Raw genomic sequence first — 25,906 nt, 5'->3', positions numbered from 1 at the left:
AGATAAGACTAAAAAAAAGGATAATCCTATAGGCTGAGTAACAAAACTAGCCTCATCTTAAGTTACCATCTGCTTTAGCACTGATGAAATTTAGCCCGACCCCACCCTCCATATTCACTTTATTAAATTCAAGAGTTAACTGTTAAAAAAACATACGCAGTGTACATTATGCCTAAATTATGTTCACTGAGCTTTTGGAATTAAAGACACTTAAATTGTGTCACAAAGGTGCAAATACTCATATACAACAGCCAAGCCTTCAGACTAGGCAACTGGATTGGCAAAGATGAAATTGAACCCCTCACCCATTGATTGCCAAAACAGCTTTTAAAGACAGTGGCTTCTTTTGATTCTATTGAACCCGTGCAAGAACTGGTTCAGCTGGCACTGAGAAGTCCTGCAAAAAGCTGGCTGCCAAACACATGCAGTTTAGAGTAACTTTGGTAACTGTCTGAGCTGCTGTACATCAAGAAAGGTACCCACTGAATTCATGTTGTCTCCTTGGTTTAAATGGTCAACCATGGGAGCTTGCAGCGTTTCAGGCGTAATCTGAACATCCAGATTCTCTTTGTCAGGATGGTGTGTGAACTCAACTTTTCCAGGTAGAAGTCTCATTTTTGGTTTTAAAAATGGATGTGAATTTTCACTTGACTGCTGCAGGATTCTCAGTGGAAGGACTGTATTTGTAACATTTCTTAATACAGGGCCTTCTAAATTTGAAGAATTACCATTAGGTAGTTCAGTTTCACATTGTACTGGATTAAATGGAAATTGTCTTTCACCAGCTCTTTCAGAAGGGTCATTCCAGCAGGCAAAGCCCTCTAAAACATGGCTTAAATCCAGCTGTAGAACAGGTTCTAAATTCTCCCCTCTCTTGTAGTCATCAGTCTGCTGCTCCTCTTCATCACTACCATCACTGTTTTGTAAGAGCCCATACCTCCTCATGTACTTCTTGGTTGCAAAAGACATATTGCTTGGGGAAATTAAGCCAAAGCCTACCAAAGTCTTGTCTGTATTGGTTTGCAGGAGAGTCTGTACAGATGAAGCCATGGAATTCTTTTGGCTTGAATGACTCAGAGAAAGCTGTGACAGTTGACTTTCACTTAGATACTTCAGGGCGATAGCATTTGCCTCCATACTCAGATCTACTCCATTGGGAGTTAATCCACTCATTCCAACATTAGCAAAAGAAATGTAGTTTAGCCCTGGGACAACTGCTTCAGGATTAATGCAAGCCATTATACTAAAAGAGAGAGAGAGAAAGTTATTTTAACTTTAGGGAAACACAGGCTGCAACTCATTCCACTTACCTGTAATGGTCAGATCATTAAACATCAATATGAGCTGCTGCCAGCTGCTTTGATGTCCATGTAATACCTCCTAATTTTATCTGTATAAGGATTTCACAGAAAAAAATGTAGCACTTTGACACTGCCGCATGCACATACTAATTGATTATCCAGGAAGTGGTAGATTATAGTGGTGCTATTTGCCAGTTCTCTGGTTCTTGTCAGCTCGCACTGGCTGCCTGCATATTTCTAAGCTCAATTCAGAATATTCGTTTTGATGTATAAAGCCTTACATGGCTTTGGACTGCTGTAACTGATGGCATGCTTCTTCAAGTATGAGCTTATGTGTACACTACGATCCTAATCTGAGGCCCTCCTTCAGGTGCCTCCTTTGAGGGAAGTTCAGAGGATGTTAACAAGGGTCTTCTCAACCCAGATTATGAAATGCTCTCCCCAGTAAAGTCCACCTGGTACCAACATTGTCATGTTATTGGTGCCTGCTTAAGGCTTTCCTCTGTACTCAGGCATTTAACAACATATGGAAAGGTTTAACAGGTCCTGACATGTTTATTGATTGTTAACTGTTTTATATTACTATACTGTATTTTTAGGGTTTTAATCTTTGTAAGCCATCCAGAAATCTTTTACTATTGAGCAGTATAGAAATGAAATGAATTAATATATACTCCTCTCTTGTTCTTCTCTAACATAGTAAGGTTTAAGGGCAATATATGGTTTTTTCCAAACGTATTCAGATTTGCAAGAGAATATATGGTATACTTTCCTTGGAAGCATACCTTTCTGATGAAGCTTCTTGGGAAAGAGAGTTATGCCGGGATTTCAATGAAACTTATCTGCAAACAGCCTTTAGAAAACTTGGGGGGGGGGGGCGCCCTGTGAGTTTGCTGAGCCCTGCTCATCCAGCCCTGCTTCAAGGAGCCAGGCTTGCTGAGGGCTTGGGAGGCTGTGCGGGCCTCCGGAAAATGCAATTCTCCCAGCATGACATTAGCATGGCCAGGGGAATCACAGTTTCCAGAGACCACAGAAAGCATACTTTGCCTCCCCTCCATGCACCAATTGGGGCCTTAAAGGCCCTCTTAATGCAAGCTTAAGAGGGCCTTTAAGGTGCCCATTGGCAGAGGGGAGAAACACGATTTCTACAGCCTTGGGGAAATCGCATTACTCCCCACCCACCCCCGAACAATGGGTGCCTTAAAGACCCAGTTAATAGGGTCTTTAAAAAACCCATTGGCACGATGGGAGGAGAGAGAAACACAATTTCGCCCTGGTAGGGGAATTATGCATTTTCTCCCTCCACTCTGGTATTAGAGCGGAGGAGGAAATACGGAATTTTCCTAGCCTTCGCAAAATTGCGTATTTCCCCCTGTGCCTGACTGCTCTCAAAGGCGCAAGAACAGTCGTGCACAGGCCTGTCTTGGTGCTGGGTGGTGTCACCTGGGCCTGTGAGGGCCAGATGCATCCGCATCCGCTGCCCTTGTGGATCCAGACAACTATAGGTGAAGAATAATATTGCACAGAAGGAAGCATCAAAAGCCAGGAAAGGGTAGTGTTATATATTTATTTATTATTATTTATTATTTATTATTACTATTTTAATTTATTACATTTCTATACCACCCAATAGCCGGAGCTCTCTGGGTAGTTCACTTTGTACTTCACTCTCCTGTCCAAAGGAGCTAAGCTAAGCATTTAAGATTTAAGGTTGTCAAATAAGTCTCTGGAAGTCTCAAGTTCTGACCTACAGATACAGGAGCTATAACCAAATGTGTCCCACTATTCAGGCAACATTGATGCACCCCTCGGAGAACTGTGGGCTACTTGGAAGTGGTCTGCACCTCAGTTTCACCTACCAACCTAAGGGTGCCATCCATTTGAAGACCTTTTTATTCTCCCAGCATTTTAACAGTCTATAAATAAATTATAACGTGGTGTTTTAAATTAGTAATTTTGAATTGCTGCTGTTTTTATCTGGTTGAGCTTTTATATTGTATTTTATATTATAGTTTTATAGTGTTGTTTTATACTTTGAATGTTTTTAATTTTTGTGAACCGCCCAGAGAGCTCCGGCTATTGGGCAGTATAGAAATGTGATTAATAAATAATAAATAAATTTGGGATGACCGTAAGCTTCCGAATTCAGAGGTTTATGGCCATCAAATGCAGAATGCACTTGTACTAAGTGTCTTATTTATCCACGTACAAGTGTGGAGGATTGGATGGGGGTAGCCTTTTCCCCTGCATTATTTAACAGTTCATTTGATAAGAGAATTACCAAGACAGGTGCAGCGGAGCATAAATTGCCTTTGTGAGTATTTTAGGACTGATCTGTATTCAACACAATTTTATTTTATACTTCAATTGCCCTACCCCACCCTATTAATCTTTTTTTCTCCTAAACTAAAAGTGTCAATACCAACCCCATCAGCCATTTTAGATGCCCTTTTTGGAACTTTCTTCAGCTCTGATAAGAATATCTTTATGATCAAAAAACTAAACATATACACAACTCTGAACCAGTAACAGTCCACATGTCAGTGTTCTAGCTCCTTTGGAGGGATCCAGCTATATACAATTCTCTGTCCAAAAACATTTTCTTCCTATTTTTACTTAGACTATCAGAGCAAATCCATTTCTTTCCAGTTACCTCGCATTTTCTACTTTGAATGCACTGTTCAGTTTGTCAGAGGAGTCAAAATTCACTCCAAGGTTTCTTAACTGCTTCAAGGTTGCATTCAGAACACTATCTTTATCTCTTAGGACTGGATCAGGTGCTGAGCCTCTTTTTGTCTTGCTTGTTTTTGAGGATGTGGTACATTCATTGCTGTGCAGGTCCTCTTTTACTGAGGAACTGCTTACTTCAGGAGATTCCTTCAAGAAGTGGTTTACTTGACCCTATAGGAATGTAGGAAAAAAATACAGAACAAAATATAGTAAAAGCCAATTTTAGGAAAGCTGTATGATACTACACACATAAAGGACCACAACATGCTGACAACATACTAAAGAATCTCAAATTATATATTTAGAGGTACTCTTAAGTGTAATATTGACATTTAATATTAAAGTAACCACTGAATAGAAAACATCACACATGCAATAGAGAGAGAAGGAACGATGTGAGTGTCTCACAAAACTGCTTCGGCTTCCACCTTCTTCAGTTTCTCTGTTATTAATCAAAGGGTGCATTAGGCCAATTACAATGGGAGAAGAAGCCATTGTGGCTTCTCCCTCACCTCCGTGTGACCACCATTTGCATTATGCCCTGAGCTGTAGTACAAGTTGGTGTGCTGTCCGAACCCAGTGTATGGGGGCTTCGTACCCATCCTACAAGCTTTACTACACATTGTGGGTTGTAGGGTGGGTATGACACCCCCAGACAACTAGTCTTGAATTTAATAACCTAATTTCATTTTAGATAATCAATGCAATCTTAAGTTACTTACTGTGCCACATACTACTTTAATTAAAAGAATGCATCAAAAAATTTTTTTCACACACCCAATTTTTTCCCCTGGAAGTCAGAAATGCCTCTTCTTCAGGATTTTAAAGGAAAAATAGAGACTAAAGAAGTAGTTGGATAATACACATTTTGTCACTGAACGAGCCACTGCATTAGTAATAAAATGATTTCTCCACCAAGGCTGTTAGTAGATTTGAGTTAAATAATAGTGTTAAACTGAAAAACCATCTATGAAAACTTACCAATATATCCTTGTAAAATTTCTGATCATCTGGTGGCACATTTGGCAGGGAAGTAATGGCATGCTCAACATTTTGTTCGTTAATTGCTAACAAATGATTGCCAATTCCCTCAGATGGCCTGGTCTGTAAGCACATGCTAACACTTTCACTTAGCGTTGAGGTCTGGGCCATCTCTGAGACAGTTGGCTCGTTGCTAGAAATAAATAACAGTGTGTCACTACACAATTCAAATGAGTATATTAAATTATCAATTATCACAGACATTTGTCTGTGGGGCAGAAGAGGGAATGCTACATTGTAAGTTAGGTCACTTGTTTCTCCTAGTTCTTTAGGATATACCATTCAATTCCCAGGGAGCGAGATGTTTATGCTTTATAGCAGGGGTGGGAAACTTGTGCCCCCCTATGTCTTGGCCTACAATTCCCATCATCCCTAATGAATATAGGCAATGGTGAGGGATAGTGGGAGTTACAGACCAAAACTTCCCTACTCCTGATTTATAGGCTAGGAAAATGTTGTTCAAGCTTTTGTTTTTACTCAATACAAGTGTCATAAGTATTGCTTTCATGTTTACAGTCAAGGAAGCATTCTTAATTAAAATCAACAGCCTCTGCAGTGCAATACATGTTGCTATTTTTAATATATAGATCAAAGTATGCATTTAATCTTAAACCTTGGTTAACAATATGAAAACTTGCTAATTATCAAAACCAATCTTGGCTTCAAGATTTTCTATTTATCTGTATAGAGAAAAGCTCTATGTAAACCTGAATGTTTCACCTATACAACCTATTATACTTAAGTGTGTAAAGTCTTCTGGAACACTTCTAGAGCTTATTTAGGTAACCAATGCAGGAGAAACAGACAGTTGAATAGTTTGCCTTAAAAGTCCTAGAAGCTCTGATTCAAATACAGTATGATTATGTGCTTCATATAGAATGGTTGAGGAGATAGACTTGCTTCTGTTCACAACTTACTAGATACATATCTTAATGCACAAGATGGACTACTGCTAAAATGGGAACAGGAAGTGTCTTCTCAAGGAAAAGTCTGGCAAACATTATGCCAGCTACATTTTAGCAGCAAGTCTAGTTGAAGTTGCATGGCAGCAGCCTGGTTTGCACTTTGCAGTAACCCACATCCATTAAACCTTGGATAGTTGTAAATGAAATGGGAGTGTGCAAACATGCTGGGTCCTAACCACCTGCCCCCACTGAGCTAAACAGCCCAGGGATGCTACATTCCTGGGCTGTTATCTGTATAATTCAAACCCAGAATTGTGAATTGTTTCTACCTCAGCAATGCCCAATTCCAGGTGCTTATATCACAAACAACTACACAGGGTGGAGCATCCCTGGGTTTTTAGCTCAGCAGAAGCAGGTGGGCAGAAGTGAGCATGCTCATTTGCTCTTGTTTGTTCATAGCTACCCAGGGTTAGTCTTCACATGCAAAACACATCAGTGTCTGAAGACTACCTTCCCAACAATATACTTTCTGACTCCCAGTTTTGCCTACCCTGCAAATTCCCTCTTCACAGATTGATGCTGGTATTAAGGTTAGAAAATGGAATGGTCATCATCAGTAAGCCATTGGCAATATACAAAAGGAACCTATGGTGATTATTCAAGCACATTCTATACAATAAGTTGCAATGACTTCATTAGCTGGAGAAAACAACAACTATATTGCTGTTAAGTACAGGAAAAATAAGCACACTGGACATGTGGACCCATGCAATAAAACTGGCAACAACTGTACATTTACTATGCAATAATTCAATTTTGAAGACCATTCCTTAATTAAATGAAACTTAATACATAATTAGAAACAATCACAAAAATGTATGGTTTAATAGCTGAGGCTAGAGCCATGGATAATGAATTCCAAAGTGTCATCTAGGTCATAAAGCGATCCCATTGTAATAAAGAAAGTACTCGAGCTCAAAGCGATCAATCGTCTACATTGAAGGAGATAAGATCTAGATAATGTACTGTACCAGACTGTCAATACAGGTTATCAGTTGCTGTAGAGTGGTGATTTTTCATCATCCTCAGCAAAATTATGTAAGCTAAATATTTCAAAAGTCACCTTGACTGCTGGAACTCAGAAATTCTCAAGAGATTGCTCGTTTATAACAGTAACATACGCATGCTCAAAAAGTATTTCTATAGCTTAAGATCCAAGATACTAGTGAAGTTGCACCTCACGCTGGTGCAATGAGGCCTGATCATTTTTACAATTCACAGGATAAGCAATCCAGTGACACCTGTGGGAAGTGAAGACTGCTATGACGAATGAGCAAATGTAAGGTTCACAGAGTTGGTTGCACCACAGCTAACACTTAAAATGTGTTGGTCAGTCATTTCAATATTGTGTTGGTTAAAATGTGTTGGTCAGCCATTTCAGTCACTTCCATAGTCAATATTTCCTTTACCATGTAACAAGCTACTATAATAGACAACTGCCAAAGGAACTGGTTACATGAGGGAAATCTTATTTCCTCAAGTATACACATATTTGATTGATTATAAAGCTGTGGTCAAACTTTTACTGTGTGATTAGATGCTAGAGAACCAGCTTTCCAAACAATTTTTATTGCTATGCAGTTTGTATGAAGCAGCCATCATGAGGGAAACAATGATCTAGACTCCCTTTCACCTTTTCAAGAAAAGTGAAAATAAATTTTCAAAATCAAGCCCCATCCAGTCTTCAAATTAAAATTTTAGTTCCCCAATAGGTGACTAAAATTAATACACACAAAAAAGCTTATTCAAGCTGAGAATACAAATCCATGTCTACAACAAAACAATCATGCATAAGAGGTCACTGTACTCAGCCAGCACGTAAATGTCTAATACAGAATAATTCAGCGCAATCTAGCCAAGTTGCCAACTGCGATCAACTTCTCCTAGTACAAATATATTTTATTATTGATGGCACAGGGTAAGAACTGAGGAAAACTAATGTGAAACTGTATACTACCAATAAAATCAAATACTAGCTTAAATCTTGAAAAACTAAATAGACTCCACATGACAGAAAGGGTATACAAAGAGGTTTTTTTTAAAAAAAGTTTTACCAGAATTCAGCAGAGGGTTGACCAGGTCCTTCTTCAACAACATGAAGACTTTCTACAAAGCTGGGGATATCAACAGCTTTTAATGAAGAGGCAATGCTTGTTTGACTCCTGTTCTTTCCGGTGTTCATAGAAATATCAGAAATTTCTTCACTGGAAATTTCAACATCATCTTGTTTCACAGAATTTTTGCTCTTTTCCAAAGGGGTATTCCAAAACAAGCTAGCACCTAAGCAAGTCAAACAGGAAGAAAGTGTTGGTTGAACTTGGTTAGATTGGTGGCAGTGAACCCTGTATATGCGTGGGCCCTTCCTGACACAGCTGTCCACCATCTCCATGCATTACAGCCAATCAATGGTGCAGACTCTGTAACTACCAGCCAATTGTTACTGTGCGTGCAATGTATTTGTTAAGCAGCTGAAAAGTGACAATATGAACATGGCTCGTGGGCAGTCTCCTAGCATCCTTGTCCATCTTGTACATATTTGTTATTTTTGTAACACAAACTTCAGGCACTAGTAGGAGTCATAAAAGCAGAAAAACGGTTGATGCCACTATATACTGCTATGTGGTTTGAGGTTTTTGCAATCCTATTAGAGAACTCTCTCTCATAAAAAAGAACCACAGCACTAAGGTGAGAAGTTCTGATACTGTGGCTTCAAGAAGAAACCAATGTTAACATTTTAATTTATTTTTGTACTTGCCTGAGCAAACACAATAGGTCTTCTACAAAGTTTAAAATAATTTAAGCAATTAAAATTTAATCCTCAAAGACTCTGGTTGTACAGCATGAAAATCTGCCTTGATACAGTTCACTCTGGGCACGAGACTCAAGTATGGTAGTACAGTGTTCTGCTGGGACAAATGGGAGACAGAACAGCAGGCTATGAACAACTTGAGCCAAAATGGCTCCTGTGTCTTGCATTACTGTCACTTCATGATGTACAATAAACAGTTACCTGTGCTCACTGCAATGCTGACACTTTTCTTCATGTGTAACCCAGGGGAAGATTGGGTTTCCATGGCAACAAATTCCACTTGCTTCTCAGACTGTATACTACTGTTTGATATAGTCTTAGTGGAACAGGGCTGAAGATTTTGCGCCTCTAAAAGCCGCTGGATCTGTAAGCATGTAAGATCAGTGTTAATTGTACTGCCAAGATAACAAAAGTGGGGAAAGCAATTAGTGCAGTAAGTATCATTTGTCAACAATTTGTCTCTTATGCATATAGGACTATTCTTTCCTCAAAACAATGCAATGCAGCATTTTTAAGCTACCTTCAAGTGAGAATGTAATACAGGGAATTGTAGAACAGCTCACAGATATTGCTACTAAAATTGTACAACTCATTAATTAACATCTAGTTGGCCCCTACTGTGCTCTGGTCTTAACTCCAAACAAGTTAATGACTCATTAAATTGGCTGGTAAACTTGCCAGTGTTAGTAAATAGCTACGATTTCAGAATTGCTGTGAGACATTTGCTAAGTATGGGACTACTGATCCACTACTTGCCTAAGAGGAGACCAAACATAAGCAGAAGAGTACACCAGGACAACGTTCTTGTGTGATAATATCATGCAAATCATAAGTGGGGATATTATGTTCCAGTAATGAACTTAAATAAACTCTGAACATACTAAGAGATCATAGAAGTAACCTACAAACCTGAGCTTGTAGCAGCTTGATCTGCCGGTCTTGTTCATTAAGAATTCTGTAAACATCAGAAGATAATTCCATAATTCCATTATCTGATCCTATTTTTGGTGCAGAAGTGTGTATACAAGTTGAATATACTGAATTAGGTTGTGCACTGCTAGGGTCAGCAGGGGAAGAATTCCTTACTGTAGCTGGCATGTTATCACTAACGGGAGACGACTTATCACTTGGGGGAGAATTTCCCATTATTCCTTGATTGCCTAGGTTTATAGGGCTACTTGTGGCACATACTGGATTGCAGCCAGCATTTATACATTCTGTGTTTTGATGAAACATTAATTGTGTACTCTCCTGGATACTGCTTGACTGGATTTCAGGTGTGTGACAAGCACCCATTTTACACATCCCTTGCCAAAAATTTGTTGGACTGTACTGCATATGACCATGTAGCTGACAGTTGCAGACACAGGGAGGACAGCAAGGTTGACCTTGAACCGGTATCCGAAGGTCCACTGGTCTTTTGTGTGGAGGTGACAATACATAGCTATGCCAGAGATGCTGGGAAACTGCAGGAGCCGGCTTAGTATTAGATGCTGAGGGTGCACCTGTAGGAAACTTTCCTTTTCCTTGTATGGCATCATCACTTGCCAAGTGTCTTTCGCAAGGTGTTCCAAGTTGATACGATGAAGTGTTGGGTGAGGGTCCACTAAGAGGTGTTGAAGGAGAGGAGGAAGTAGATCCAAAGCTCTTTTTTCCTTGAGACCCAACTCCACCAGGCTGTTGTTGCAGGGGAGATTGCATTCCTTTGCAAGTTTTTAAAACTGGAATTCTCTGCTTTAATTGGCTTGGTAATTGCCTTGGAGAAGGTTCTCTGGCACATGAACCAAAAATTTGCCTTCCACTTTCAGAACCCTGAAGTTGGCAGGGTGGATGCCCTATGGGGCCTGTAATATTAGCAGGCTGATGTCCAAATGAAGGCCGTTTTTTTGTATTCATGACCATAACTTTTTTGGATGTTGGTAGAGATTCTGCAGATACACCATCAAATACAATTGACAATTCAGGAACTGAAGGCTGGATCCCAGTCATCTGGAAAACAGGACAAATTAAGTTTAAAACATGTTTTAATTGTATATATATGCATTTATGTTAACAATTTAATCTAAAGATCCTTCCTTCACACCTTAGCAACTGATATGTAACACCTTTCCCTACATTACAAATACAAATCAGTGAAAACAGTAATCACAAGACAATGTATAAGCCATAACCCACTCTTAAAGAAGTATTATCTAGTAGGAGCCTTGAACAAGATACCCTCTCGAAGAATAAGGGATCCTTGTGCTGTGCTACTGAATATACTGCAGTTTGTCTCGCTGCAAAACACAACCAGCACAGTTGTTGTCTTCATCCAGAAAGTTGTTGTTTCTTCTCTTTTTAGCATAGGAAGTAGGAAAGCGGAAGACAAAACTGATCAACACCATCCCAATCCCTACTAAATTAAGTCAAATAATTGGGATAAATTTTAGCTGATGTAACTGTTCTGCCATCTTCACACAGAATACAGTTCCCTAAAAAGCTTTTGAAAGGTATTTGTAGCAATAAAGGGTTAACAGCATTGCAGTACAGCCTAGTGGCAAGACTATGACATAACACTAGCCTGATATTGATCCTGAACCTGGGCCCTACCAGTTACTTAAAAGCAGAGCAAAGCTTAATTGCATTTTATCAGAATGCTTGAAGAGAGGTCTAGAAGTTACCTGTTGACTCACTGGGTGAGGACGTGGAAATGGTCGTGGGGATGCATCCTCTTCCACACCAGAGTCATGATCACTGACAGACAATTTACTGGGAGAAGAACCCTGAGATGGGCTAAAAAAAGTTTCAAGATTTGTATTGCTTGTAAAATATAATTCACCACAAAAAGCTTTGAAACACAGGTAGACATGTTGCAAATAACCCCAAGATCTACATAGAAGTCCAATTTCTATGAATAGTATTTCATTGTACAATGCATCTAGTTTTAAGAGTGTCTCGATGTTTTATGTTATGTTGGCTGACTTCCTGCTAGGTTTTACATACCTACATGAAACACACTGAGCACACCACTAAAAGGTAGGTAAAAATACTTCTATCTGGCATGGTAACTATTAACTATTCCTGCTGAAAATATATACTTCTTGTGTGGGGAGAACATTTTCTGTGGAGAGTGTAGAACTGCATATTGGCAGACATAGGACAGATTGTATGCATAAGCATTTGAAAAGTGCCTCACCTGCTAAAGGAAACCTTTTTAGAAATTTTGCTGAAGAACTCCATTTCTGAATTTTTACTTTCCGAATTCAGCTCAAATTGAATAGGGTATTTATCTGCAGGCTCCACATTCTGAAATAAAGTAGACGGAGATAATAATCTTCATGTTCAACAATCACACAACTGCCTCCCTCTCTCACCTCTAACACCTGATTGGAACTCAAATGGTTGTGCGGTCTTCTTACATCTTGGGAGTCTTTTCCTTTGTAGAAGGCTCATGACTACTACAACTATCAAGTGAGCAGGTACTTAGCAGAGGTAAGAGCTGGGGAATCATTGGCTGTTGCAAGTCTCCAGCAATAGTGCCACATATCAGGCATACATGGAAATCAGAAAGTTACAGCATGATTTCCACTGTGAATATGCCCGATAAGAGAGGCTTGTCACATTAACAGCTCTGAATGAGCATGGAGAGATGTCTGCTCGAGTACTTGTTTGTTTCTTATTTCTGTTTGCTTCTACGTCCTATGAGGCTGTTTTCAAATGGCCTTATAATTATTAGATGGACTCTGAAAACTTTTGTACCATTATTATCCTAGTTAAGTAGCCATGGATCAGTCATTCTTACAGCAGTTAAATGCAAAGGACCTTGATTTCCCCCTTTCACCAACAGCAAGCATTCCACAAACCCAATTTTCTGTTTGGCTCAGCACGAACAATCAAGCTAATTACAATACGTAGCTGCCCTGTGGTGTAATGATTATACATAAAGATGCTAGGTCAAACTTTAAAAGAAATTAAACTTTGCAATTACTACATTTTTGGTCTACCTACCCCTCCCTTCTCTGAAACTCAAGAGTAGCTTGCAAGGTTTCCCCAATCCTTTTATCCTCACAACTATCCTGTCAGGTAGATTAGGCTAGAAAGAGTAACTCATCTAAGGACACTCAAGAGCTGCAAGGCTGAGTAGAGGATTTGAACTCCGATCTCACTAGTTTTATCCAGCACTCTAACTACTATAGCACACTGGCCTGTGAAGCAACACTTATGATTTTAAAAAAAGAATTGCTAGCTTTGGAAGAAGCATCAATTCAAAATTCACTGATTACATGTACAGAGCTACATACAGGACCATTTCACAATGCTGTATATTTATGCATCCTAATCCCTTAAATATTTTCTTCTGACATGAAACAACTGATCACTGCTACATTACAACCATATATCCAACATGTTAAAGTCAAGAAATCAAAAACTTACTTTGAACACATGTAATGTTTCTTTGCTTGTAAGTAGCTGGAAACCTAGTTCAATATGTCCACCACAGGGGAGGCATTCATAAAACTCTGGATCTTTATGCTTCAGAGAATAAAGGACTATAAGAAAACTGCCTGATTCTGAAAGTACCCTAAATAGAAGAACATAAGCAAATTACAAAAGAGATTCACCTGGCGCTGTGACATATTGATCAAGAAAGGTGATGGTTTTTAAAACGGAAAATACAGTTCAATATAAGCAAGTGTAGGGACAAAATAATAATAATCCTATGCTGATGGGATAGGAGCTGACAGTAACTGGCCAAGGATGATCTTGGGGTTGTTGTGAAAAGCTAAATGAAAATCTCAAGTGTGAAAAACCCAGCATGTGGCTGCTGTGAAAAAGGCAAGTTCCAGGTTGGACATAATCAGAAAAGGAACAGAAAACAAAACTGCCAATATCATAACACCCTTATACAAACTTATGGTGTGACCACACTTGGAATACTATGTACATACCTGGTAACTAAACATGAAATGGATATTATAGAGCTGTAAAAGGCCAACCAGAACTATAAAGTGTGGTGTAGTGGTTAGAGTGCTGGACTAGGACTCAGGAGATCCAGGTTCTAATCCCCAATCAACCATGAAGCTCACAGGGTGACTTTGGGCCAGTCACTGACTCTCAGCCTAATCTACCTCAGAAGGTTGTGAGGATAAAATGGAGAGGATTATGTAAGCCGCCTTGGGTTCCTTGGAAGAGAAAAAGAGGTGGGATATACCATATTTCTTCGATTGTAAGAAGCACACTAATTTCAGTACCACCAACAGAAAAAAAAAACCTAAGACACACCCGTGATTCTAAGACGCACCCCATTTTTAGAGATGTTTATATGGGGGGAAAAGTGTTTCTTAGAATTGAAGAAATAGGGTAAATGTAAATAACATTAATAATAATGGGGCTAGAGCAACTCTACTGGAGAAAAGGTCACAACGTTTGGGGCTGCTTAACTTAAAAAAAGACAAGTAAGGAGAGAGCTGTACAAAATTATGCATGGTGCAGAGAACGTAGATATACTAGAATATGGGACGATTCCACAAAGCTGAATAGTAAAAGTTTAAAGACAGATAAAAGGAAATACTTCTTCACATAGTATATAGTTAAACTATGGAAGTTGCTACAAGTTGTAGTGATAGTCACCAATATGGAAGGCTTTAAAAAGAGATTAGATAAATTCCTGGAAGATAAAGCTATCAGTGGCTACTAATCATCATAACTGTGGCCCTACTTGCTTGGAATGGCAACAAATTGTAAGATGATTAATCCATCATTTGCCGTAGCACATGCCACCACCATTTTTAATACTGAAGGTTGCTCTGTGATGTGTGAACCAGACACTATGGGTTAATCATGCGTTAAACAACCCAAAGTTAACCTAACAACTCTTTGTAGTTTAACCCATGAATAAGCCAAAGTTAAACTACCAAGAGTCCAGATTTGCACATTACAAGTCAACCTCCAATTGAAGGTTGAATATTCAAAACAGCAGTGGCACACAACCCTGGCAAAACATGAGTTAATTAAAAAAAGCAATGGTGGCTTATTTAAATCGTGACACATACCAAGTGTAATTTCCATAATCACCACCAAGATTTGGTTTGTTGCGTTGTCCTAACCCAGGTGGCATGGCTTGGTGCAAGGTGGTCAATATTTCTTTGATGAGCCAATCCAAGTAGTCCAACCCATTGACTACTCAGTCTTGGAGAGTATGTAACCCCCTTTCTGTAGCAGCTACAACGGCTTCTGATCCATCTCTAGGCTCTGTTCAATGTGCTAGAGATCACTTTTGAACCCTTAAACAGCTTGCTTCAGGATATGTTGTTTCCTACCACATGAAACAACTGAGCTTTTTCCTGTACCAAAGACAAATGTGGAACTCCCTGCCCCAGGAGATCAGCTTTGCTTCATGTTAGATGACAGTTTAGCATTGTTTGAAGACTTGGTTTTTCCAGCAGACATTCTGCTTAGCAGGTGGATAAAAAGGCAGGATAAATATCCCAGTAAATAAAAATGCTGATAATTGAACAGTAAGAGGGAGGCTTTGTTTCCTACCACACTCACGGTCTGAGAAAAGTTCATTTTAATTATAATCACCTCTCTTGAATTGATGAGCTAAATAAGTAGCGTAGACAGTAAGTCCAAACCCATGGATTGTAGATGTGAGATATTCCACTCAGCCAACTAAAGGAAGAAATAATAAGATTTTTGAGAACTCAGGCTAGGCATTGATGCCACGGCAGGTATATCTTCACATAGCTCAGACATTACTGAAATACATTTTTTCAGTTAATCTGAACAGGTTGTTTTTATACTGTTGTTTTTATGTTTTTGATGGTTTTAAATTTTGTATACTTTTTAATGTTCACTATTTTTAACTTTTGTAAACCGCCCAGAGAGCTTCGGCTATGGGGCGGTATATAACTGTAATAAATAAATAATAAATAAATAAATGTACTGCAAATACATTAATGTTAACATCTGGTCTTTGCTTATAATGCTGAGTGCCAAGCTCAAACCAAGAAGCAATATCAGGGGGAAAATCACACATCAAAATACTTACATGCCAATCAGTGGCAAAGTATATGCTTTGGGGTCAGATTCTAGAACTAGAAGTAATTTCCTGGTCTGATCCATTGTAAGATATCTGCAAGAGAGAAAGTATTTTTTTCTAAAGACAAGTTGCTTGTAATGCCCAGTATGTTTGGTTTTTAAACCAACAAAAACCTAACTTAAATACTCCAAAATTAATATGAAGTAGACTCTTTTCATTAACCTGAATCACACAAGTTACCGGCACAACAGATTTGGGAAATGGGAATGTGCTGCTGCACCATGTCCTGCTTGTTCATCCCTGGCCGATGGCTGTTGGCCACTGTGTGAACGGAGTGCTGGACTAGATGGACCATTGGTCTGATCCAGCATGGCTCTTATGTTCTTATCTACTTCCAATATAGTGTGCGGCACACACGTGTACACACACACACAGAATGAAATATGTGAACTTAGAACACTGGACATCACTTATAATGTGATGCAAAGTCTTTGTGGAACATTCTTGTCACATGTATCATAGAAAAACCAATTTCTAATACCTTATTGGAAATGCAAATGCAGCCTTTGATTTACACATCAAAGTGATTCAACTGGCCTGCATGTAAGCTACCTTTCTTTCCAAAGCCAGTAAGACTAAACAGTTTTAAGCGCAGGCCAATTCATACATTACAGCTGTTTGAAATGCTTCTTTGTGGTGGTGACTAACAGGTAAATGCTGCTTAATCAGTAGATTGCCCCCATCATATCAGCCACCTCCAACAATATACATCACAGGTTCCCATGTGGAGATGGCAGTATCGAAACAGTAGCTCACATATTATTATTTTCTACTTTTTACAGAGACTTGGGGAAATAGGTGATCACTATACTACTGTTATCTATTCCAGGGTGGTCAGTTATTGCTTCTGTGCCTTTTCTTCCTGCAGACCAAAATAAGCATGTGGCAGCAAAAACTGCAATTTTTTTAGCAGGTGCTATCAAAATAAGATCTACCATTTTATCAGAGTTCTAATTTCTCAGAGTTCCTTTGACTGAACAGAGGTTTATTTGTTTTATTTACTTATTTTTATTTTATGTGTAAAGACTTGTATTAATTTTGGAATTTATATTTAATATAACTTTTTAGAATGCAACTTGGGTAATCTTGGTCAAGTACAATCTTGCTTTTAGTTTTTGTACATTTCATTTCAAATGCTAAGGCCTCTCTCTCTCTCTCGATCACTGGTATGAAACTTTCCAAAGGATGCGGGCATCTCACACTGGCAGGCAGCTTTTGCTCATTGCAGCCTCAAGTTGCCACTATATGAAAACCGTTGGCAATGCTTCCACTAGGGAAGAGGAAGAGTTATTCCTGAAAGGCCAACACTTTAAAGTGATCTATAGTTGCCACAGTAAAAACAATCCTAAGAGACAGGCAACATAATGTATAAAAACTGCTAAGTTGAAGCTATGAAAATAGCCATGACAATTCACTAGTCAATTGTGCAGAAATGTAAGAAATATTAATCTCATACTGGATGATTTTAAGAAGCTGAAAGCTACTTTCCTAGTCCACAAAAACTTACACCAGAATAAATTTGTTAGTCTTTAAGGTGCTGCAAGTCTCTTTGTTGTTTTGATGTATTTGACTCCCAGACCAATTAACCAAGCCTACTTATTTAACAATCTAACTTTCCAAATATGAATGGCTGTGAACTTTAACTTACCCACATTTGCAGGTCCTCTGCACTTGGGAAATACTTATGTGGCTGCTTAGATTTCTAGCAAGGGCTGTAGGAATGATTGGAACAGACTTCACAGGAGTATATTTTAAAGCGTTGGCTACTGTAACAGCAGCCCAGTGAAAGTCAAAGTTTAGGTTGTCTATATTCTCTGTTGAAGAGATGTGAACTCTTAAGGTCAGCAAATTTGAAGGCTCCAAAGAATCTTGGTTGTTCAGATTCTGTTGAAGTATCTATAGGAGGAAAAAAGTATTCTGATTAGTTTCAGACATAGACAGCAGCAGCGTTTGTTAAGGATAGAAGAGGCATCTGTGATAGCATTCTTTCTAGGCCATGCTTCTGTTCTTCCAGCAAGTAGAAGAACCCCACCAAAGGCAGCAGCTGGGATAGGACATATATTTTATGCCTTCCACAAGAAAGAGTGGAACAAAAAACAGCAGGTAGAAAAGAGATTGGGGGCGAGGGAAGAAAATGATGCTGGAAAATGAAGGAAGTTTTAGGAAAAATCATTTCTAAGTGCGTACTGAAAATGAAAGCTCGGCACAGATATTGTTTCTTAATGCGCAAATGCACAACTATTACTGTAAATAGCACCTAGAAGAAACAATGTATCTTCAATACAGAATTATTGTAGAAAAAAGAATATTCTTACCTGAAAGGCCAAGTTGAAATCTTCAGAATTGTGCACTATGACATCACCTGCTGAAAAACCTGAGGCACTAATTGTACATGGAATCAAAAAATCTCCAGGAAGAGGTGCTGTGGGTATTTTCCCCAAGCCACCAGTTACTTCACGACCAGGATCAAAACGGTCTATTGTTAGCAACACACCTTCACCAGCTGTGACAAAAAAGTTAGAGCAATTAAAAATAATTCTATGCAGACTCTGTATTCACTAACTCCAATATTTTACCCAGACAAAGTTAAAACAAAGCAATAATTTGTCAGATTGTTAGCCCAAGACTATGGGTGCATTTGCACATTACACTAAGCCATTAAGCCACGGTAGGTTGTTTGTTTGCTGAACAACCCACAATAAGCTTGATAGACAATCACGTTTGCCATGGCTTTTTTTAAACAAACAAACAAACAAACAAACAAACAACCCTGAGTTAATAGGGCCTTATTTGGAGGATGTGTAAGCACTGCTGGTGAAGATGCCCCATTTGCTCTGTCCTGTTGTACCAACTTCTAAGAGATATTTATTTTAACTGTTGGAACTATTTGTGCAAATTTACCAGCTGGAAAGTAAATCAAGGGGAAATTTGCTCAAATTTAAGGGTTGGGGAGGACATGGTAGGGATATCTGGCACCTGCAGTAACTCCTTTGAAAAGGAGCCGTGAAAGGGTGGGGAGTTAATAATTCCCATTTCTGGACCAGCTGGAGACTCAGAGAAGTGTTTTAAAAGTGGAGGACACTAAAAAGTGTCAGTTCAACACTTAAAAGTGAGACGGGGAGATACCATCCCCCACAAACACACAATTTTGGTGCACTTAACTCATTCAACCTTTCCTCCCATTTTCAGCACTTCTGAATTGCACAGCTGAGTCCCTCCTTTCTCTTTCTATTATTTCTCCCCTGGGCCTTTGCAATTGTGTGCAAATTAGCCTATACTCAGTCTTCTCTTGTCAATTTCCTTGTATGTTACATAGCCTTACTTAGTCTATCAAAACTAGGTTGGAAAGTGATTTCTCTGACAATACAATTACCTTCATCAATGGCAAGAGTTCCAACTAGAAAACAGGCGAAGAGTTTTCTTTGACTTTGCTTAGCGTGACGATGGGCAAGTCGCAATGTCTTCTCAACCAGGATTAACTTCGGGTTCCTGAAAAGACACATAATTAAAGTGTCAATACCTGAATTTACCATTCCAAACCTAAACATAATTAGATTAGGGCTTCCAACTATCTCCAAGAAAAACCACATGACAGAAAACCGTAGATCCATGTCACAAAGAAGGAAAGCAATGAGAGAGAAAATTGAGGAAGAAACTTGAAAGTTGTTTACATCTGAAATTGTTCTGTTATATGAACAACAGAGTAATACTTCAAAAGGTGGTGGCTTTTCAGTTCTAGATGGTCTTGGATGATACAGACAGGAATCTATATCAAGACAGGGGATACTTGGCTCAGTAAAACTACAATCGAGAAAGATCTTGGAACTGTTGTAGATCACAAGCTGAATATGAGCCAACATTGTGATACGGCTGCAAAAAAAGAAGTAAATGCTATTTTGGGCTGCATTAATAGAAGTATAACTTCCAAATTAGGCCTCATCTTGAGTACTGCATCCAGTTCTGAGCACCTCACTTCAAGAAAGATGCAGACAAACTGGAGCAACGAGGATAATCAGGGGTCTGGAAACAAAGACCTGTGAGGAGAGACTGAAAGAACTGGGCATGCTTAGCCTGAAAAAGAGAAGATTGAGGAGAGACATGATAGCACTCTTCAAGAACCTGAAAGGTTGTCAAACAGAGGAGGGCCAGCATCTCTTCTCGATCATCCCAGAGTACAGGACATGGAATAATGGGCTCAGGTTGCAGGAAACCAGATTCTGGTTGGACATCAGGAAGAACTTCTTGACTGTTAGAGCAGTACAACAATGGAACCAATTACCTAGGGAGGTAGTGAGCTCTCTCACAGTAGAGGCATTCAAGATGCAGCTGGACAGCCATCTGTCCGATATGGTTTAATGTGGATTCCTGCATTAAGCAGGGGTTGGACTCAATGGCTTTATAGGCCCCTTCCAACTCTACTATTCCATGGTTCTATGAATCCATTCCAATCTGATTTCCAGCCTTGGTTTGGACAAGAACACCCTTGGTCACCCAAGTGGATGATTTACACTGGGGAACAGAGAGGTAGACAGCAACCCTGGAAGAGGATCTTCTCACTGGCCTTCAAGTAAGACCGATTAGCTGCTCACGAGGCAAGACCTTTATCCACAATTACAGGATGCACGCATGCTCCCCCACACCCCAACTGTTTTTAAACAAGTCTTAAAGACCTGGATGTTCCAATCTACCTTAAATGAATTTTTATTTTATAGCTTCGGAGTTCTCTTCCCCTCCTTATCGCTCTACTATGATTTTAATAGAATGTAAGCCTATGCGGCAGGGTCTTGCTATTTACTGTTTTACGCTGTACAGCACCATGTACATAGATGGTGCTATATAAATAAATAACAACAATAAATAATAACAATAAAAATTGCTGAATGTGTTATTTGGATATTGTATGATTTAATTGTTAAATCAATAACTCACAGATGAGTAGAAATATTTTGGTGGGGCGAAGGAACTGACAAAAACTAATATAGCACTTTTTTTAACCTAAAAGAGGACATCATACCTATAACATAGGTGGGAGACAGTGCTTTCTCCAGCAGGAGCTGGATTCCAAAGTGCAAATTTCGACGGCGGAAAGCTGAAGGGCACCATCTTCCCCAAAACACCTCTGAAAGATAGACAATTGCAAATTCACCACTTTCAATTTAATTACAGTTAGAGCAAGTGTGAACAATTTATGGCCTTCCAGATGTTTTAGCCAACAACTCCATCCATCCTCCACCATTGGCTATACAATAGGATTTCCAGGCCAAAGCATTTGGAGGGTCCGAAGCTGTCCACCCTTGAGTTACAGGCTACCACAGCCTTCCCCAAACTGGTGCCCCCAGATAGATGAGGCTAAAACTTCCATCATGTCTGAAGTTCAATAAACTGGGGGGCACCTAGTTGAGAATACTAGGTTAGATATTTGTTTGTACTAAATTCTCTCAAAATGGTAGGGCTGAAATGGTATCGTTTGCTATGTAAAAGGCAGACAATGGCTCAGTTCAGACATGTTAGTCAACGCAGTGTGAAAACTCCACTCAACGATTGAGGTTTTTAGGTGGTACTCTCCACACAACATGTTCTAAGTCCACCATTGTGTGACTGTGGGCTACTGTGGAGTTGAGTAAAATCCATCACAATGTTTGATTGACAATTCCTCCACCCTCTCTCCTCCACCGGTCCTCCCGATGGTATCCCATCAGCCATTGCTGCAAAAAACTCAATCCTGGCAGCTCTCCTAGAGCTGCATTCCCTCCTTTTGTCACTCTTGCCAGAGAACTCTGTAGCCAGTGGGCAAAGTCAACTCAACGCAACAGAAAACTCCATGGAGCCCACCACACAACAGTTATGCAGGAGCTCTCCTCTGCACAGGGATATTCTGTGTGGAGTGTTTTCCAAAAAAACTCCCCTGTTGCGTGGAGTTTTCCCACCAGACAACATGTTTCTCAACAGTGATGTAAAAACTCCACCATGGAGTTCTAAATCACCATTGAGAAACATATTGTCTGAACTGAGCCAATATGTTCATTTCTCTCATTTCACTAGATACAGACACTTTCTTTACATCCTCCAAAAATGAATGCCACATCATTATGTTTAGGAGGGATCCCATAACAATGTGGAATAAAATAGCCAGCCATAATTTGTGATCACCACAGATTCTCTTCCTCCTCCAAAGTCTTCTGTGCATGCTCAAGTGATATAAAAGCCACATGCTCCCCTTTCTGGAGTTGGAGAACGAGGAAGTTTCTCATGTTGCACTGATAATGCATCTTGCTTAATTCCACATCAACCTTCTTCTCAACTCCCTTGAGAAGAGGGAGTGTGGGTGTGGAGATGAGCTTTGGAATTTCAGAGTATTACAGTGAACAAACACACCAAGTTGCATTATGAACATATTCAAAGGAGATATTAAATTGCACTGCATTTTACATCTAATCCAGGCCTCTTAAAATGGGTATGAAATCATGCTACATTTTGAACTTAAAATGTACAATTGTGCCCTGAACATGCGCACAAATTTTCATTCAGATATTTTATCTTCACTGACCAGTTTCACACTTATACAAAAGCAATTTCTACTGTAATCAATGGAATCATGGGCTACATCCAAAATTAGGCAACTAGACTTCCGCTCATACACCAGGAGTTTCCTTTTTCCTCCCCTCCTGCTTGTTCCTACATACTCCCCAAATTAGTTTCAGTGGGACCCCAACAGTGTGAAAGTACACTGTTAAAATCAGCCCAATGTTTCAGTGATATATTTAGGACTAAACTTGTCATCATCAACAAGAAATTTTGCAAGTTTGAACTGTCTATGTGGCTATTAATCCACAAATCAAAGTTTAGAAATGAAATATAAACTTGAGATCTTCAGGGCATACACTCAGTTCTGTTTGCCTGATAATGATTCAACCAACCTCTGCAAATAAACACAAATATATGTTTAAAAGAAAGCAAAGCTGGTGATGTGTGACTTGCAGCCCAATCCCAATATAGACTAAGGCCGTAGCTAGACCTAAGGTTTATCCCTGGATCGTCCAGGGGTCAAACCTGTTCATCTAGGTGACACACAGGGGATCCAGTGCTCAGGCAGGGGCGAACCCTGGATGATCCCAGGATAAACCTTAGGTCTAGCTGTGGCCTTAGATGTGTCAAAGCCACCTTATTTCAATGCGTACAGGCACTCTGAACATTGCAGATGACTGGGCTGTAAATCATATACTGAAACTGAACAAAATTTCTATGATACCTTTGGTTCTGAGATACAGAGGAAATGAGTTCCATGGAGCTGAAAGTAAAAACTGAATACTTCACCCTGTCGGAAAATTTAAGAACAGAAATAGCATTAATTAAACAAAATTGAAACACCTAAAGCAGCCATATCTGATATTTGAGCACTCAGAGGGAGATAATCCAGTATATGTTTTGAGGATGCAACCCTGAATCTTTTAAATTACGAGTTTAGGTGTTTATCGCCTCTCAGCAACACTTAAGCACATGCTTTCAGGTGAACCAAGCACTGCACTGGGGCTCACAAGTTTTAGTTTAACGTAACGCTGATGCTCATCCCCGAAAGTCATGAAAATCATTTGCCAAGGCTACCACTATTTTGTGGCAGACTCTGATTTCAATAGAGCTTTGAAAAACATAATTAAACAGTTACATCTTCCCCCAGAATTAAATTATTCATTCTCCCAGATACTCTGAACTGCATTTTGTTTTCACATCAGTGTTGAAGTAGATCAATCCAAGGGTGAATGATATCCAGATTGGCACTCATGTAAAAGGCAGACCTTTTAATTTGTGAAATGACAACTACCAAGAACCTATTTTTAGAGTAGAAACATTTCTGCATTCAAAAGTCAGTAATTCCACACAACTCAAGTGTTAGTGGTCTGCACTCCACCCACTTGATGTGCTAGATTCTGCACCTCAAGAATCTCATGGCTCTGGATAAGATTGGGTGTGTTTTGTTTTTTAAAGCACCATCATTTTTCCTTTGACCTGCATTCGTCTCAAGAGAGGTACCAGCCAGCTGGAAGAAAGTCCAAGTGTCAGAAGCTTTTACTGCTATTTCCTTCAGGCTTACCTCCAAGCACTCCACCATGAGAGGACACCCAAGAAAACTCTCAGTTATCCTCAATGTGCAGAGAATGTCTACTGCGTGAGAAGTGGTGCTCCATGTGCTACAAGATACTGACTCGCTAAGCCATGGTGGTTAAGCATTTTGAGCTAAACACTATGGCTTAGCCTGTTAGGTCAGCCATGACTTCATGTGTCATGTGTACCATTCCTAACCATGGCGGCTACATAACCACGGTTTAAACATGCTCACTAACCATTTCCTGCAAAAGCCTAACCATGGCTTAGTGTGTCGTCTGAACAGGCCCACTGAGATGCCACCTCTGACCAGATCATCATTCTGCAGAGAGCTTCAGCTATTGGGTGGTGTAGAAATGCAATAAATAAATAAATAAATTCTTTTTCTCATTTCTTTTCTCATGCTACAATAGGGAGAAAAGCCACCTCTGCTCTCAGATTTCCTTCCCAGTAGATTACCCCAGCCACATCTTTCAGTTCAAATGGGGTGGGGTGGGGGGCAAATGCTAGTTAGCCATAACTGACAAAGGGTAGACAAACTTGTGACACTCCAGATGTCTTGCGCTAGAGCTCCCATCAGCCCTCACAATTGGGTATGCTGGCTAGGACTAATGGGAGTTGTAGGCCAAAACGAGGTAGATTCTCACCCTCAAAAACAATTTTATTTTAAGTTGCCCCTAACTCAGTGAGTAAAAGAGTAATACTGCTCTTTTTTGAGTTTATTCAAGAGTGGTCACCAAGAGCTGGTTGAGAACCTTTCCAGCCTCAAGACCGTGGTACAAGAGTTTCCATCGGTTAACAGAAACTCACTGACTTAACTTTCATTTATCTAAGGTTTCACCTGGACATAGGGCAGCTTCCCTTAGCGAGGAGGGCTGGCTATGGAACTCCACAGCAGAATACGGATTTGAACCTGGTTTGCTCAAACCCAGACTCAGCATTCTAGCCGCTACTACCCCATGGGGGCGACAGAAGGCGTGACGAGGGGAAACGTCACCCGTTGAATATCCGCCTGGCACGCAGTAGTCAATGCAACACATGAGGCCTGGCAGAAAGAGCGGAGAACCTCAACTCTTCAGTTTAAAGCTTTATGTGAGAGGCAAAGCGTCTAGAAACACCGAACAAGTCATGACAGAAAAGGAGAGAAACTGCAAGTCAGAGGCAGGAGCTTGTCATTTACCTCACCGCTCCTTTTCAGAGTCCCTTTTCCATACGACGCGGAGGCTCTCCCTGGCCTCGAGAGCCTGACAGACTACAAACAGAATAACTGAATTCCCATTCCCTCCCTGCTGTGGCGGCTCCAATGGCGGCACGATCAGCCAATAAACAGCCGCTCGGTCGTCAGGTCTATCCAGCCAATCAAAATTCTGAGCAAGCAAATCTCCCCGCCCACCGCCTGCCTTTAATCGTTTACGTCACGTCAATCAATACCGCCGCACCCACCCAACGGTTCTCTATAACCAATCACATAGCCCCCTGCGAAACGAAAGCCCCCTGCGCGCGCGCGGACCGGTTGTGGGAGGGATATTTAAAAACACGGCTTTGTTTTCAACGGTCGCAATGAAAGACAAGTATTACGCAAGCGCAGAGCTCAGCAAACTGGAAAAAAAGTCCGGAACAGGCGTGGTTCATTTTGTTACCATGGTTAGAGCAAATACTTAGTCGCCTAGCGATGGTCCGAGGCTGTAGCGCTGAACATAGTTGTGTAAACATGTTACTAACTCTATTACTAACTTTTATTCAAATTTCTAGTCCTATGTATGTTTGCTCAGAAATAAGGGGTATTAAACTCAAGGAGACACTTCCGAGTAAGTATATCCAAAACAATGACAGTTACCCTCAATTGGAAGCAGATTGATATTTTCTTTATAGCTACATC

General features: G+C 39.9%; 1 protein-coding gene across 1 annotated transcript; it reads right to left on the bottom strand.

Moving 5' to 3' along the window:
* Positions 1–24,332, bottom strand: STIL (STIL centriolar assembly protein). The gene is made up of 17 exons (XM_063139152.1): positions 24,267–24,332; positions 23,177–23,242; positions 20,942–21,046; positions 19,301–19,416; positions 18,243–18,430; positions 17,576–17,823; positions 15,877–15,960; positions 15,411–15,497; positions 13,260–13,407; positions 12,022–12,131; positions 11,507–11,618; positions 9,756–10,835; positions 9,048–9,210; positions 8,092–8,317; positions 5,013–5,205; positions 3,955–4,202; positions 1–1,243 (listed from the first exon to the last, which is right to left on the bottom strand). Exons 2-17 carry the CDS (start codon positions 23,209–23,211, stop codon positions 430–432), a joined length of 3,957 nt encoding a protein of 1,318 aa, XP_062995222.1. The 5' UTR covers positions 23,212–23,242; positions 24,267–24,332; the 3' UTR covers positions 1–429.
* Positions 24,333–25,906: the final 1,574 nt, after the last annotated feature.

This window comes from Elgaria multicarinata, chromosome 1 (assembly GCF_023053635.1).
Source record: "Elgaria multicarinata webbii isolate HBS135686 ecotype San Diego chromosome 1, rElgMul1.1.pri, whole genome shotgun sequence".
NCBI lineage: Eukaryota > Metazoa > Chordata > Lepidosauria > Squamata > Anguidae > Elgaria > Elgaria multicarinata.
The sequence above is the reverse complement of the archived record's forward strand: the minus strand, read 5'-3'. Positions and strand labels throughout refer to the sequence as shown.

Bases quoted from the DNA above. Each gene is read 5' to 3' on its own strand.
- STIL (XM_063139152.1), bottom strand. From the start codon at position 23,211: ATGGAACTCATTTCCTCTGTATCTCAGAACCAAAG. The intron at 15,498-15,876 runs GTAAGTATTTTG...TTCTTCCTTTAG, and splicing joins ACTTTGCCACTGATTGGCAT to TTGGCTGAGTGGAATATCTC. The intron at 4,203-5,012 runs GTAAGTTTTCAT...ACATTCCTATAG, and splicing joins AATTTTACAAGGATATATTG to GGTCAAGTAAACCACTTCTT.